The sequence below is a fragment of the Pholis gunnellus genome, assembly GCF_910591455.1.
Source record: "Pholis gunnellus genome assembly, chromosome: 4".
Classification (NCBI taxonomy): domain Eukaryota; kingdom Metazoa; phylum Chordata; class Actinopteri; order Perciformes; family Pholidae; genus Pholis; species Pholis gunnellus.
The window spans coordinates 24,177,599-24,194,007 of record NC_136530.1 but is presented as its reverse complement, the minus strand read 5'-3'; the positions used below and the strand labels follow the sequence as shown (position 1 = coordinate 24,194,007).

The 16,409-nt window shown below is 44.3% G+C and overlaps 2 protein-coding genes across 2 annotated transcripts in view; both read right to left on the bottom strand.

Moving 5' to 3' along the window:
• The window catches only part of crocc2 (ciliary rootlet coiled-coil, rootletin family member 2), a gene marked incomplete at its 5' end in the record, with an annotated part of 30,983 nt that extends 19,582 nt beyond the window's left edge, over positions 1–11,401 (bottom strand). Inside the window, 5 exons of the mRNA XM_079157479.1 lie at positions 60–143; positions 238–405; positions 9,562–9,677; positions 9,819–9,972; positions 11,345–11,401. Coding sequence (XP_079013605.1) covers positions 60–143; positions 238–405; positions 9,562–9,677; positions 9,819–9,972; positions 11,345–11,401 — 579 coding nt within the window. The remainder of the gene's footprint in view (positions 1–59; positions 144–237; positions 406–9,561; positions 9,678–9,818; positions 9,973–11,344) is intronic.
• Positions 11,402–11,870: 469 nt separating this feature from the next.
• klhl30 (kelch-like family member 30) lies at positions 11,871–16,085 on the bottom strand. The gene is made up of 8 exons (XM_079157993.1): positions 15,943–16,085; positions 14,768–15,605; positions 14,483–14,672; positions 13,898–13,984; positions 13,619–13,774; positions 13,290–13,478; positions 12,641–12,786; positions 11,871–12,484 (listed from the first exon to the last, which is right to left on the bottom strand). Exons 2-8 carry the CDS (start codon positions 15,539–15,541, stop codon positions 12,236–12,238), a joined length of 1,791 nt encoding a protein of 596 aa, XP_079014119.1. The 5' UTR covers positions 15,542–15,605; positions 15,943–16,085; the 3' UTR covers positions 11,871–12,235.
• Between the last annotated feature and the right edge of the window lie 324 nt (positions 16,086–16,409).

Genomic DNA, 16,409 nt, shown 5'->3' with positions numbered 1-16,409 from the left:
GGAATATTAATGTCGAACTAATACTGATCCTTGAAGGTGAAGCAGCAGTCTAGACTTACCAACAACCTCGTCTTCTCAGACTCTGAGGTCTTCTCCAGTACTTGCTCTTCTAGCTCCCCACACCTATTCTTGTACTGAAGAACCTTGTATAAAACAAAGTTCAGCCAAAGGAACAGTTGTTGTTTTTTCACTTAACAATTTTTCAATTTTCGAGGTTCCATTTGTTCACGCAGTCACCTTGGTCTGAAGCTTCTGGACAAGCTGGGCCTGTCTCTGCTGGGCCTCCTGGTAGGCCTGCAGTTTTTGCCTGTAAGCTCTCTCCTTGGTCTGCAATTGCAGGGATCCTGGTGATACACTGTCCTGGTCTGAGTCCACTGCTGACTGCAGCATCAGCATCTGATCCAGCTGGGTGCAGTGGTTACAAATGAGCTTTTGCAAGCTTGACAATGTGACAGAACTTTGCACTTCACAGTACATTGTTTACACGCACTGCACCGAGTGACAGAATGCAACAAATCGCTACAGAGCTAATTGTATACTGTTTTACTGAACGCGTGTCATGGATGTGTGATATGCTCACTTTTACAGCTGTTGTTGGATTGGCTGCATTATACTGAGCTCTGGCACCGTTCACAAGGAGTTATTGCACACCAAATGTGTTGGGTTATATCATGTGGGTGTAGTAACTCAGTCTATCTCGTCCTCCTGTAATTATCTGGATGTACCAAAGATTAATGGATGAGCTTAAAGGAGTCATTTAGCAGTTTTCAACAGTTCACTGTGGGCTCTCTTTGTCAAATAATAAAGTCAGTGTATGGGAGCTTTGTTCAAAGCATTTGGAATGAATGCAGTTTTCCGCTAAAAAAACATCTTACAATACAGCACTCTTGATTGGTCATTGCTATCATGCAGTAGTATTAGCTCAGTGTGAGGATTGAACAGTAGCTAGGTTTTAAATGTATAAATGTCAGTCTATGGAATATCCCAGTACATTATATTTGCATATTGGTGTTTACGCATGACGTCTTTATCTGTCGACTGCATCTAAAAAAAAATATATATATATAGAAATGCACTGGTCTTTCTCATCGTGAAATCTCATATCCTCATATCTGAAATCCAAATGTCCTGTAACCTCTCAACCTCACACAACCTAAACTCCCCCTGCACCACCCACTCTCTATCCTGGTGCCAGACACCCTGTCCTCACTAATACAAACCACATGGCCCTAGAGCACTGCAACACGCTGCGTGCCTTCAGCTGCCCTTGCCGAATTTCTCATTTAAAAAAAAAGAGGAGGACGAGAGTGAGAGCGAGGGAGCCCCCTCCCCTGCAACACACTCCAAAACCACCATCCAAACCCTCCGAATCAACCCTGCGACCCAGTCCCTCCCACCGCACTTCTGTACCTCATCTCTTCTCTGGGTGCTTAATCTCTCCAGCAGGCTTCCAAGAGAGCCAAGACAATAGTCTCACTGTTCAACACCGAGCCCAGCCACTTTGCCACCATTATTAACACATTTTCAAATGCCCTTTTCAGAATTTTTATACTGTCAAACTACACGGACGGCCATCGTGCGCTCGGCTCTGTGCTTTTTGGTGTTTTTCTGCGAGGACCCGGAGAGAGCAAAAGCTTCTTTTACTGCCCGTTGTTGAGGTGACACCTTTGGGGACTGAGAAGGGAGGAACAACATGGGCGGAGTGTTTGAAACACACAGAACTGCAGCAGCTGTGTTTAAAGGGACTCCTGGAAACAGCTGTGTGTGGAGCTTTAGTGATTATGCATCTTTTCAAGTATTTTGGCACAACTGTAGCAATAACACTGACTTACTAACAAGCATGCACTTTATAAATACACCTTGAAAACACGGCCAGAGCACACATGGTTCATCGCAGCACATGAGCACAATCCAAAGCTGGAAACGTACACAGCAGAGAGGGCTCGCATGCTGTTACAACTCTAGGGAAAGGGAGACCACAAAAACTAAATCTCATGAATAGAAAAGGCTCAGTTATGGCCCGAATTAACCCATTGGGGATCACTGGTGTAACAATGAGCCCCAGTTTATCAACCCCTCCTCATTACCTCCGTGTTAAAAATACCAAAATATAAACTTTACTAGTAAGAATGTTAAAAATAGCTCTGAGATTAGGTAACAATGCAGCATTCAGATAACGCAGCGCTACACCGATCACTCAAATTACTTGCCGAGGTGGTCTGGGACGCATTTGAGTGCTTATCTCTCGTATAGTTTAAACCAGAGGACTTCAACAGGGGGTCCGCGACCCCTAGGGGGTACGCGGGGGTACTGCAGGGGGTCCGCAAAATATTTGGTTGATTAGACCATTTCTTTTCTTTTCTTTTTTCTTTCCAAACATGAATCTGTCCATTATTTTAATAGTTCAGTATTGTATGCAAGATAACAGGTATGTTTATGCATGGCAGTGGCACTAATAGGCCATCACTCACTTTCGTTTCCACATTTATGTTTAAAATGAAAACGTCAATTTGAAAAGCTTGTATGCATGATTATCATGCAATTGTTGATATTGGCATTGGTATCAGCTGGACAAGGTATGTTTATAAATGGCAGTGGCATGGCCACCCTACTCACTGTACCTTGCACATGTTTAAAATAAAAACATATGAATATATGAACCTATATGAATCAGTTTGGGGGTCCTTGGCCTGAAAAACATTGAAGACCCCTGGTTTAAACGCTAATGCGTCCCGATGAGTCCCAGACAACGAAGAAACAGTAAAATACGTCATCAAAGCCGCGCCTCCCCCTCTTGTTCCTCCCTTTTCTCACCTCCAGTTGGTTCTCAAATCGCGTGAGCTAACTTTGTCCACGACTGTCGAACATCCCATCGAGATATATTACAAGTTACAAGGTTATTTCATTGTACAAACAGGGTTCCACAACGAAATGCTGATTGCAGTCCCATTTTGCTACAGAACAAAACACAAAACAACTATCATATATGGAGGGTGGAGGATGAAGACTCACATCCAGAGGAAAGAAGCTGTTCTGAAGTCTGCTGGTACGGAAGCTGATACTTCTGTATATGTACCACGAGTGGGTCAAACATCTTGCCTGGGACATGCAGAGGAAAAGAACCCGTCTGTACTGTTTGGATTTCTTCTCCGTCTTTTGATTTCCGGCAGAAAAACCAAACTACAACGCATATGGTCTTTGCAAACGGAGATAATGTTCATTCACATGTAGAGCGAGGAGGTTCGATCGGATAACAAGTCGTCACCCGAGAGACACATGTGGAGACGCCGTCTAACGTTCACTTGACATCGGATCACCCAAGACACGTGTTAAGGGCCTCCGACCACTGGTAGCTACGTTTAGCTTTTATGAGTGAGTCCCTGTTTTGTTTGTTTTGCGCACATGCACCAAGCGCTCACGAGCAGCCGGGCAGCACGATATACAGTCCTGCCGCCTGTTTCATGCTGCTTTGGTGAGCTACAATTGCCAGCAGTTACACGCAGAGAGGTGTATCAATGCACCAACAAGGGCCAACTTTGAAGACTTTAGTGATTATGCATCTTTTCAAGTATTTTGGTACAACTATAGCAAGAACACTGATTAATCAAATTACTACGTATGATACTCAGTGAAACTTGGGCTTATGGAGCTGCAAACTGGAAACTGTAAAACAAAAAGGACAATGTCATATTATAACCTCTAGTCTTAAATAGAGGTACACATTTTTCTCTTTTTAAACTCAACCTTTTGTATTTTGACAGCAGTAGTAGTAGTAGCAGTAGTATTTCTAATGTAATAGACATCAGAAAACATATATTGCAGGGACATTACAACTTCTCTTGAGCTGGAAGGTCATGTAAATTACAGAATAGGGCAGATTTGTATCTACTGAATACACATAGTGACAGACATTATTCTGTATGTATTTGTACATGTGTAGTTCAGTTCCATCAACAACTGCCACTGCTGCTGTCCACTCAGTGACCAGGTGTCTCTTACGGTGTGGAGGGTTTTCATGCATTGCTGCAGCGGGTGGACCTCCTTCCATCTCTTCTCCCCTGCTCCACACACTATAGAAGGAACGCTTTTAAAAAAAATGTGTTTCTCCCCAGTCAGCTGTAAAGCACTAGGCCGGAGGCTGCTCTGGATTAGCCATGCTCCGTGTAGGAAGCTCCCAAGAGGGCGCCACACATTGTTGTTAAGACCCCCACATTCACTGAACTCTCCTTTATCACCATCTTCTCCCTCTTGCTCTGTTTGCATCATTTAATCTCATCACCCTTATCTCCAAAGTTTGTCTGATCTCATCGTTCTTCGCAACACATCCATCGGTGACTGTAAAACGAGAGATCGAGTAATCCCAGGCCTCCATCTGCCCTAACCCAGGGGCTTACTGGGCTTACTGGGGGCCCAGAAGTGTGCTTACTGAACACCCTTGCTATTTACGATCTGCCTCAGAGTACAATCACTCTCTAGCAGCCTCCGCGGACCCCTAAAGTGGGCTGAGTCCAATCTCAGTATATCCCGACCCTTTGAGGTCATCTACTGACATTTTGCAATAATGCTGAAGATGCTGTTTACACAAAAACAACCTTTTGTCATGGTACATTTTATGCTTCCATATGGTTGCTATGCCTCCTTCTCTTTTTCTATTTGCATTTCCAAGTATCTGTGTCACGAGCCCTGCTTATGTTTCCAAAGTAAAAGACTTGTCAGCATCTTAAAATGTGCTTTGAATTAGTTTTTTATATTTCTTGATATTTATGATTTGTGCCACTCCTTGCATTGTCTCTTTTGATAAATATTTCAAACAACATCAAGGGATAATCTTGCTTTGATTCATCTGCCAACAAGCAACAAGAGAATCATTTTCAAGGCCTTTGTGGAGGCTTTGGTGTTTGGGCCAAAACTTGCTGCCTTGCTCATGTGGTAGATCAAAATCCAATCCATTTCGGTTACCAAGTTAGGATTACAATATTCTCTCACTGACCTAATGTCACAACATTTGGAGATCCGATAACTCAGCAGTTTATCCACTGCTTCAACTGTTTGTTTTTTTAATGTTTTGGCTGCTGCTTTGCATTTCTGAATTCTCTCCTCTCTTACTGTGTTGGCATTGTGCATCAATGCTTGTTTATCTACACAAAGACACATCTCCAGGCTCGTCCAGCAACTAGTCCACATCCTCAGCTCTATCTTGCGAAGCAAAATCCGGCCCTGAGTGCACAGTCCAGCCAGTATGTGAAGGGTTACAGCTGCAATCGTTTTCCCTGGCTTGGCCTGGGCTCAGAGGCTTAATAAAGGGAATTAATGGAGTGCACTATCTGTCAGATTCCTAAACACAGCTGGAGCGGATGTCCATCGCCCCCAAGCTGCCCAAAAAACTTACTATCCCACTTCAACAACATGCCCCTTCCCCCTTCCCCTCACATTACCCCCGGAGTGCTGACTCTGTGAAGGAGCCCCAGCTGATTGTGAAAGCTGTTTATGTATCATCGCTGACGGTAATTACACAATGTGGGATAACAAACAGGGAGAGGGGAGGCGGGGGGGGTGGGGTCTGCTGTGAGTATGTTACCATGGAGTGAACCTCATGGTTATGGGGACAGCTGCTGTGATGGCATACGAGGGGGATACAAGTGATCTGTGTAAATACAGCCAAACTAATAATACACGCTGTGTACTCACAAGCATGCGGCTGGCCTTGCAGCACTTAACACAATGCCCCCCAGCAAGGACAATGCTGAACAAAACCTGCACACATATTGAAGTCAGCCAGCTCAAGACTTCACATCTGATTAGACACTCTTGACACGTGAAAAATAACTGAAAAGTGCGCTTAATTTTTTTACTTTATAGTCAGGTAACACGAGTAGCCTTAACGTCAAACGTTGAGAAGGTTTAATGGAATACTTTCATCAAGGATTCAACGCTGGGGGATGGGCTTTCAAGAATATTTCCTCCGAGGAAGGCAATTCATTTTTACAATTTCATGATAGTTGAGAGAGTCAGACTTTTTGGCATCAGTCCATTCAAACTGCAGCCTAAATGAGTGGGTTTGTGCCGGCAAGAAAAACAAACTGGGACAGAGGCGGGGGGGGGGGGGTAGCAGGGTAAAAGGGGACAGTAACATAATCCCTAAAAACAGACTTTATCTGCTCCAACTCTGTTTGACAGGGTTCTTATACAGACACCCAGGGGATTCAAGATTACAGAGGGCACTGGCAAATGGCAGTTGGTGTCAGAAATCATTCAGCGAGAGTTTATCTTTATCCAACTGACTGCCACACTGCAGTGTTGTGCAACCGCTTGCTAAGTGTTCAGGCATTATGTTATAGAAGGTCTATGTCTGAGAAAACGCACACTGGCGGGGCTCCAAAAGCAACACAGAGGGTTCAGAATTCACCCCAACATGTTCTCCATCCTCCCGAGGCCGTCCGACTCACGGACTGGGTCAAGGTTTGTCCTGGTTCAAGTGCAATTTTCTGGGGTCATCAGAGATCACACTGAGTGATTAAACAGAGACACAAAGGACGGCTTTCAGAGTCCAGGTGTGACTTCACCAGTTAATGGTCTTCTGTCAGAGGAAAGCCGGGAGAAATGGGGATTTGGGATAACTTTGTTTCTCCGTTCCTCAACTGTCAGGACATTCTGACACTGGGAGCATCAAATGGATTTCAGCAAGAAACTTTTTTAGTCGGGCATCATATGTAGCACTTTTTTTTTCTCTCTTTGCCATTACGCTACTACCAGCAGCCCATTAGCTGAGCTTAGAACAATGACTGGAAACTAATCCCAAAAGGTATAGAGCAATTTGGCCTGGATGTAGTTATAAGGGCTGGTTGTTTGACCCTTGGAACTGACCTGGTGACCGTAGGATGGCTGTTACTGTATGAGCAGGCTGATACCGGGTCCCCACCACGATGAGTGCCTTTCAGCAACAAATGCAACCAAAAACTGCTCAAGTGACAGCAGCCCTCGTTCACGAGTGAGGGTAAAATGGAGCTTTCTGGAGCATCTGGTGGACAAGCGTTTGGTGCGGCAAAAGCAGTGATGCGGGCGTTGCACCAAAATGTTGTGGTGAAGAGGGAGCTGAGACGGTAGGCAAAGCTTCCGCCGTAGGGTGGCCGGGCTCAGCCTTAACGATAGGGTGAGGAGCTCAGACATCTGGAGGGAGCTCGGAGTAGAACCGCTGCTCCTTTGCATCGATGAGGTGGTTCAGGCATCTGATTAGGAGGCCTCCTTGGCACCTCCAATCAGAAGTTTTCCCAGGCACGGCCAGCCGGTAAGAAGCCCCGGGGTAGACTCAGACCGCGCTAGAGAGATTAAATATCGTGTCTGGCCTGGGAACGCCTCGGGGTTTACCAGGAAGAGCTGGAAAACGTTACTGACGTTTGGAATACTTTGCTTTACCTGCTGCCACCTCGTCCCGGATAAGCGGATGAAAGTGGTTGGATGGATGGATCAGGGAAAAATGTAAATACAATACTCCATATAGAATATGTAGGAACAAATGGCACCAATGCAGTTTAAAAGCATCCGCCAGGATCTCATGGACCAGCAACACTTCCAGAAAGCTACTTTTCAACTAAATATACAGTCAAATCTATTAAAGGATGTAAATAGGGCAGGGCTCAGGTATATGGCTGATATCAATATTAAAAAAAAAAAAATTCTCATTTCTTTTTTATGTTCTAATATTTCCTTATTCATGTTTACTGCAACCAACTGTTCACTGCCATGGTCTCCATCAGACAAATCTCTTCAAATAGACAAGAATAACTACTCATTATATTCATCTGGTTATACAGTTTACCTGGCATTATATATTTCAACAACCAGATTACATATCATCATTGCATGGCACCACTTAAAGCCAATGAACACGACACGATGATATGGGCGTTAAAACATGCTGACAAATTAAGCGGATCATACTGTATGATATCTATACGATGGGATATTAAGTGATACGATCCCTTTGGCAGTGAATGTTGAGGGAGCAAGATGTTTATGCAGGGAGGACTGTTGACCTAAATGTTACCTCCACACAGATGCCACAGGCAAGCTGCATTAACATCACATCACAGCAAAGCTGCCAAACAATTATGCTGCTCTGCAGGAGAAAGAAATAGCAAGAAGAGACGAGTCACAACAGGAGTCTCGTAATGAACCTCTTGACTTCTGAGAAGCAACCCGGAAAAACCATTCGGCCGCGTTAACAGTTATACTTGCTGCTATCGTAGAGAAAATAAATGAGTCCTCCTCCACTCTTCAAATTGCTACTCAGCGGTGCAAGCGTCAAATATCATCGCTTGCTTGTGTTTTTTCTGTTTAGTGCCTTTTCACACATCTAAAAATATCAACAAAATAAATACGCTATATACATCTGCCGAGTTAATTAAGTTTTATTTATAGCCTTGGTTTTTAAAATAAGTTCCAAGAGTAAGGCAAGCAGTCGGAGTTCATTAGATTTAAGCGGCAGAATGAGGGCAGTGTTATCACGAATGGCTGCTTTGTGCACCATGAAAAATGAGCTTTTTCTTCGACGGTCTCGGGGGAGGAGGCCAGTGACCTTCCCAATTTTCCCCCAAAACAGCAGCCGCGACACGGAGGGGCTACCATGGGGGGCTATGAAGGGAGACGCCGGTCCTCGCGAGCACAGGGGGTCTGAGTCTACCTGAACAGACCACAAGGAAACCCTTCATGAACCACCCGCCCCTCTCTTATTTACACTTACAAACACACACGCTGCCACACTCACCCACACACACACACACAATGGACGCTTATACAGTACTTACTGTAATATGTAAACTGTAATTCTACAGCAGCTAATTAAAGAAAGTGCATGACATAAAACATATGTTTGTGCCAACTAATTCCATGGTGAGTCTGTAGCTGTGTATTGTGAACGTTCCCCACGTTCCCCCTTCAGTTTTCACTACAGTACATGCAAAGCTGTTTCAACCTCCCCCACTGTTTGTTTGTTCAGCCCCAAAAGGCTTTCCCTGCTGGAGAGAGCGGTGGTACACTGATGTTTACTGTAACCATATTCCATTTCAAAAGGCATGTCGCTCGTTGCACTCAATGCTCTCGTGTGGTTGACGTTCTTGATCTCATCTCCAAACAAAACTGCACAAATGAACCATCTGCAGTATTACTTACTTCATTAAAGAACAATGTCTGCTGACGCAGCCTCAGCTAGGAGACACAGCTAGTTTGGGAAATGGGTGTTTGGGCTGATAGGATTTGATGAGGTGGGTGTCATCACCGTGGTCACACATGCTGACATTGACATAATTGTAATGCTCATGAGAAGACTACGTGTCGGTCTATTGCTGTTCAAATCACGAATAAGTAGATGATAATGTGTATCAGATGAACTGTATTGACCTGGATGGCATCACCTATGCTTCCAATTTGGTCTGTTTTTATGATTTCTTTCTCTTTCTGTTACAGAACAAACATTCTACTAGAATAGCACGGGTACATCAAATGCTAAAAATGTAAATCATGCTCCACAGCTTGACCTATGTCGGCGCCCTGAGTCACTCCTACCCTGTCTATGAGACCGGCCTGTTTGACTGGCGGCTGGTCACGATCCATCTGGCTCGGAGAAAGCTGCTCCCTCGGGGCCCTGCTCCCCTCCAGCTCACTGACCTCAGAACTCCCATCTGGGGTAAGGAAGCAGATCATGCATATGGTGTCAATCCTACCTCATAGGGCCTAATGATCACTGATATCTAGCCAAGTAGATGTATTTTTTGTGCTGCGTGTGTTCAATTGGAATTGAAGCTCCGTTTAGTCTTCCCTACCAGCTGGCTGCTCTGCCAGGTTGCGAGTGATGATCTGGCGGACGCGGGTGGAGACAAGCGTGGGACTGACACCGGACTCCTGTCCATCACCTCCAAGTGACAGAGTCCTCTCTCCTGAGCTGCCGTCAGAGTGAAGCAGGGACTCCTCCAACTTCTACAATCACAGCAGCAGTCAACACATCACCTAACTGAGCAGAGAAGGCTCAACTCCAGACAAGACGATGGGGGAATAGAAACTTAACTAAAGACACAAAAGAATAAGCAAAAACATTTACTTATTTAAAAGTAATTGTTACTACCGTGATACTGAAGGGGGCCTTTCTGAGGTTCATTACTGGATTATCATTATAATAAATTCTAATTATTACCATGTGCCGTAGATCATTTTAACTACTTTATATAGTTTAGGGCATCTTCATCATAATGCATAATATTGTATAAAATGTTTTATGAAGATCATTGATGAGGAAAGTAACTATAACCCGAGATATAAATGTAGTGGGAAAAGCACAACATTTACATCTGAAAAGTACTCATGTATAAGTGTCAAATAGCAGTAGGTAGTACCACCGAATTGTACTTAATCACAGTACTACAGTAGCACTAGTGCGAATAAATGTACTTAGTTACTTTCCAAAATGTACCAAAAATCAATTAAGGTAATGTTTTTCCTTAACACTGTAGTACTGCGTTTACAAGTTTCCCTTTCAACAGCTGTAGATTATCAGAGAGCATTTCCTCTAAAGCTGCACTTACTTTACTTGCCTATTTTCTGCTACTTTATTCTTCTACACCACTACATTTATTCTAAATGTTAGTTGCTGGTTACTTTGCAAATTCATATTATTAATACAAAATATATTCAACAAAAACAGTCTGATGTATTGTGGATTAAACGACGCATCTGTATATAAACTAGTTCAAATGAGTTCCATCTTTACCGCTGCAGCATTAAAGTGAGGCACTTACACTTACACTATTTAATCAATGACTACAATACAATTATAAAACATATTATTCTGAGATGGGTCATCTTGCATGAATACTTTAGGTACTTTAGTATATTTAGTTGCTAATATGTGTGCACTCTTACTCAAGTAACTTTTTTAATTTCGGCACTTAATGCCACTTTTCAAAGTAAAAGCTCTGAGTTATTCCACCGTTTTCAATAGGCCTATTTCACAGCAGACATTTTGACTTCACAGTAACGTTAGGCATTACAACTAAAAATAATAAAAAATAAAAAGGTGGCTCCGTTCTATAAGTGTAAACAATGAAAGTGTGACAGTGAGCCAGCGTACCTAAACACTGAAACGGAAGTAGCTAGCATAAATTGAATTCAGCCATATTTAATAGCATTATTTAGCTTGTTAATTAGCTCGCGTTACACCTTTGCTTTTCTTAAGTTGCCGTGTGAACGTGTCTTCCGTTGAAAAAGTCTGTTAAAACCGTAGACTGTATATAATAAGGCCAAAACAAGAAAGACGTTAACGAACACAGTGGACAACAGCAGCCATGTTACCGACCTGAATCACAGCCTCCAGTCGAGGAGAGTGGCCACCTTGCTCCCGTTGACAACTCATGGCAAAAGTGACGCAGCTTTAGCACTAAAATGTTAGCAAGCGACGTTAAACCTTTAATGGTTTCAATTGACGACACAGAAACCTTGCAGTGACGTTACTTGCTACAACTTAGGCTAAAGAGAGAGAGAGAGAGAGAGGAGTCAACACTGGACTCCTACAAAGCACAGACCTAGCATGTCATTAAGGACTGAACTGGTACCTGCATAAAGAGAGTTGTAAAAAAATCACTGACAGAAGAAACTTTAGGAGTGACTGAAGGCAAGTAGCGCCATTATAATACCAGTCCAAGGTTGCCAGGGTGACCGCGCGCTTCCGGGCCGTTGCCATAGAAATAGAATGCTGGGTCGGTGTTTCCATGGCAGGACAGACGCCACGAGCCAAACTCTCGGATTCCGATGGGTTAATGATCATCACGTCTCTAGTCTCTTTAGAGGCAAAGTGAACAGTATCTTCCCAAAGAGGATTCACATCTGTTTGACCGGCTTTCAGGAGCACATTTTATTCACGTTTCGAGCATTTCCAAGTTCAAACCCGTGATATACAACCAATAATAATACTACTGCAAATATTTAATGATTCACAAGCATCATTCAATAACACACAAAAAGGAACAAACAGAAACACAAGACACAAAGTATAAATAACCACCAACTGAGCAGCCAAGCACGGCTCTAATAACAACCAAGAAGACCTGAGGATCATGTAACGCACTATTCTAGGGCACAATGGCATCCTGGGATAAACCTTCCATTTGCATTGTGACATAGTGGTGATAGGAACATGTCTCTGCGTTCTCCTGAACCCTGAGTTTAGTCCCACCAGGACAGGAGGCCATTACGATGAATCTATGGGGGAAAGCTTGGGCCACTGGGATGGATCTAGGAAGATGGTGCAGACTCCACTGTAGAACCAAAGTCTTGGCAGGAAGGACTCCACCTCCCAGGTGTCGGCCGCTCGGTTGTAAACCTCCACTTCCACCCCGTAGTCCCCCTCCATGCCTTTCCAATGGCCTCCGGTGACAAACAGCTTCCCATCCAGTGTTACCAGGCCGCCATTCTCATGGAGCATGTGGAGAAGCTGGACCTGAAGAGAGAGGGAGAGTCAACATACAGCTTAGAGCAAAAATAAAAAGAGAATTAAAAATGATTATTTTTGCCTTTGTCCTGCTAAATAAGCATTGACACAGGGGATTGAATTACTGTATTATGACAAAAAGCCAGCAGTGATATCTAAGCTCACCTTCTGCCACATGTTCGCCTCTGGATCATAAGTGAAGACTTTCTTAGTGTTGTCAGCAACCAGATATATAGTGCCATCCACACAGACAGAACGAGGAGAGGACAGATACTTAGGGATGAAGGGCGAACATATGCTGATCCAGCTATCTGTAAAAAAAGAAATAAACATGTAAACACATGATTTAGAGGAATAAAGAAGACAAATAATTAGGTTTTGGTTCTGTAAACTTGTTAAACAGATTACTTTCTAATGAGTCAACACCAAAAGGTGAGATGACAATGAGTTGACACTATTAAATCTTTTAACTGCAAATCTGTGGGAAAAACAAAACTGCTGTTTCATCAAAAATAAACTACTAGTAATAACTACTAAAATATGGAGTTGTATGGTGCTTTATCCATGTAGATAAACTTAAGGAATTGTACAATGAAGCAATAAATATTTGGTTGAAATACTATAAACAGCAAGTAAACAATCGATGAGAAGCTATTAGAAATTGAGCTACACCAACAGGACTGCATAAATATTGCAAATGTTTTTTGCCGCCCCCCAAAAATGAAAATGTTATTTAATGCTGCAAATCTCTTGCCAATAAAGATTTGGGTGACCCCCCCCCCCCCCCACGGAGGTTTGCTTCGCTCCTCCTTACCTATAACAGGGTTGTAACACTGCATGGCCAAAGCATTGTACTTCACAGCGCACGAGCCAATCACATAGAGCTTCCCATGACAGGCCGTGGCGGTGAAGTTCGTCACATATTTCAAGGCGGGGCACGTCAAGGTCCAGGTGTCGTTGTAAGGGTCGTAGTGCTCAACTTCAACGCGATTCGACGTTGTACCTGAAGGAGGGAGATGTTCAGTAGGATGAGGGATGAGGTTGAATCATGCTCACATAGATGTCAGCAAATACAGAGACACAAAGAGGGATTTGCAAGAAAATTCTCAGGCACCGCACGATCGACCGTATTTATTTTCTTACCTCCAATGACGTAAATCTCGCCATTGAGCGTTGCCGACGTGTGGTTAGTGCGAGGCCAGAGCATGGGGGCCACGGTAACCCACCTCCCCTCTCTTGTGATGTACTTCCAGGTCTCTGTGGTGGACCAGGTGTTGGTGTTCGAGCCTCGCGAGCCCCCTGGTCAGACAGACAAGAGAACTCTGTCAAAAGTCTGACATTTGTTTTACATTCCTGGTAAGAGAAGTGAGTTCTGCTCAAAACCATTCATCATTATTTATTTGCCTTCTGCCCCTCACTCACCTGTGACGTACACGTCATTGTTCAGGGAGACCAGAGCGTAGCCCCACTTGTTGGGGTTGGGGAAATTAGGGAGCTCATGCCACTGTTCTGCAGAAAAAAAGAAAGAAACGGGAGTTCATGTTTGAGCGTCATTCTGACAGTGAGGGAAATTAGATAAATGTTTTCACAAAAATAGCACGCAAATGAAATTTGGAGAAATGTCCTCAAAGTAAGTCAAAGCTAGGTCAAGAAAGGAAGAAGCCGGAAAAAAAAAAAGTTTCTTTTCTGGCACAGCCCTCACAGCATTGTTGCTGGAAATGTCAAGCCCCTTTTTTGTAAACATCCAGTGTGAAAAACACTGAAGTGGATGTCTTCTTCCAGCATTGACGCCCATTCGAGGAGCTGAGAAGATGATCCAACTTTGTCACCTCCAGACCGCATTCCTGCAGAGCTGTTTTCCTGTCAGCACTGCGTGTACCGACCTACTGCCAAACTGTTTCAAGGACTCTTGACAGACATTTCACAACACGTTTCGGTTGCGAAACGGATTCTGAACTTAAACAAAGTTGACATTTTGATGAGTGCAAAAAATACAAATGTTAGTACTTGTCGTTGTGTTGTAGAAGGCACAGTTCCTGGGCAGCAGTCTTGGGTCTCTGTCCTCTTCATCTTCATCGTCTGAGTCGTCCGAGTCGTCTAGTGAGCGACCTCCCATTACCAACAGCACCTCTTGCAGGTTTGGTTGCGGACTCATGGAGTCGAGTCTGTCCGTGTTTTCCGGGGCAAAATCCATCTTCTAGAAAAGCAAAAGGCGGGATTGTTGTTGGAAATCCACTCAAGATTGTGCAAATGAAGATAAGAGAGAAAAGAAGGAGGTGTGAAGTCACTAACCTCTCTGTGAAGTTTTTCCACCGCCTCTCTGCAGCTGGGAGAGGCCTGCACCAGACTGTCCTTCAGCAGGGTGTCAGCCAGGTAGTCCAGGCTGAGCAGAGCGAGACGGGACAAGGTGAGGAGCTCAGGGAGGTGGCCGAGCCGAGACTCACTGTGGTGCCCGACCCATTTCAGGATGGCGTCCACGCGGGTGCACTCTGTCCGGATTTGTAGCCCTTCGTCGGACAGGCACGCAACCAACCTCTCCTTTCCCAACAGCAGAAACTCCTCACCTTGCTGCACAGCCTCAAAGTTCTCCAAGAGGAAGGCCCCCGCTTTGGCCATCACCTCAGGGCAGCCATGGATGGCCCCGAACTCCAGGATCCCCAGGCAGTTGGTGGCATCGATCTGGTGCTGGAGGTATCGGCTGCACACGGTCCTCACCGTCTGGAACTGCAGCTGGCTGGACGTGCAGATCAGCCCCTCCACGTTGCTCTGATTGATGGTCAGCTTGCCCGTGTACGCGAAGTCCAGCAGGCAGCTGAGAATGTCAGGATCAACATCGCTGAGCTCCACGCGCGCCCCGATGCTCTCCACAAAGTCCCCCGAGAACATGCTGTGGAAGTACGCGCTGCAGAGGGCCAGCACGCCGCGGTGACAGGGGAAGTCGCGGCCGCCCGCGCTCAGCGTCACGTCCACCAGTTTGGGGTGAGAGCAGAGGGAGCGCAAGCCCTCCAGAATGCTCTGAGGATGGGAGGGCAGGCAGAAGTCCAGGTCGTCCACGTTGCGCACCATGGTCAACTTCAAAACGTCAAACAGTCTCTCAGCGGGGGATGGTCAGGTCGAGTTTAGAGCTTACCTGGAAGTGTAGGGAAAAACATGAATATGAAGAAAAAAGAATGATAAAATATGTTTTTTTGTTGTTGTTTTGTACAAACGGTGCAAATAAAAAGACATTCTCAATGAGAAAGCTTTAAGTTTGGAACTTAGTTAGAAAGCTTTCTCTTCTGTGACCTTTCTGATTTGAGCAAAATGTAAAACTTCTTTTAAATTTGGCATCACTGTGTACTTTTGGCTCACTACTAGTAAGAGTTACCATAATAGCGTGACACTAATCCTCTGACGCCAACAATACATTACATTTCTTGACGTCAAACTCTGTACAAATGAAACAATTAAACCAGCAACCAACTCACCGCAGAAGCAGAGAAACGGAAATAAAGGCACATCCTTGTTTCCAGTGAAAAAGCTGTTTGTTGCTGAGCGGCTGGTGAGATCAACATGGAGCGAGTAGCATGGCGAAAAGCTTTTGCCATGTCACTGGGACGAGCTGCCTGTCTTTCAGTTATTTTTAGGACTGACAGAGACGCTGTGCTGAAGTCAGATTCCAAACAAGCATGGGACCCACAGCTGCTGTTACAGGCACATATTATTCTCAACAGGCATGGAAGCTGGCAAAGGAGATAAATGACATAGCACTGACCTTTTTGTTTGTATGTTACAACTGTTAAATCAAAATACAACTATGCTGAACAACGTGCTGTATGTTTATATAGGTGTTAAGATATGTGTGGTTTGATTAAAAGAGCCTTAAAAAGGTAATACAAAGAAGATATGTCAGTGAAATCAGTTTTCCTTTTAGCTCCTTTATAATGAATAATCA

Coding starts and splice junctions, on each gene's coding strand:
- klhl30 (XM_079157993.1), bottom strand. CDS start 15,541: ATGGTGCGCAACGTGGACGACCTGGACTTCTGCCTGCCCTCCCATCCT. Junction 13,985..14,482: donor CTTCTACAACACAACGACAA/GTACTAACATTT, acceptor TTTTTTCTGCAG/AACAGTGGCATGAGCTCCCT. Junction 12,787..13,289: donor GTGTTACAACCCTGTTATAG/GTAAGGAGGAGC, acceptor CTTTTTTTACAG/ATAGCTGGATCAGCATATGT.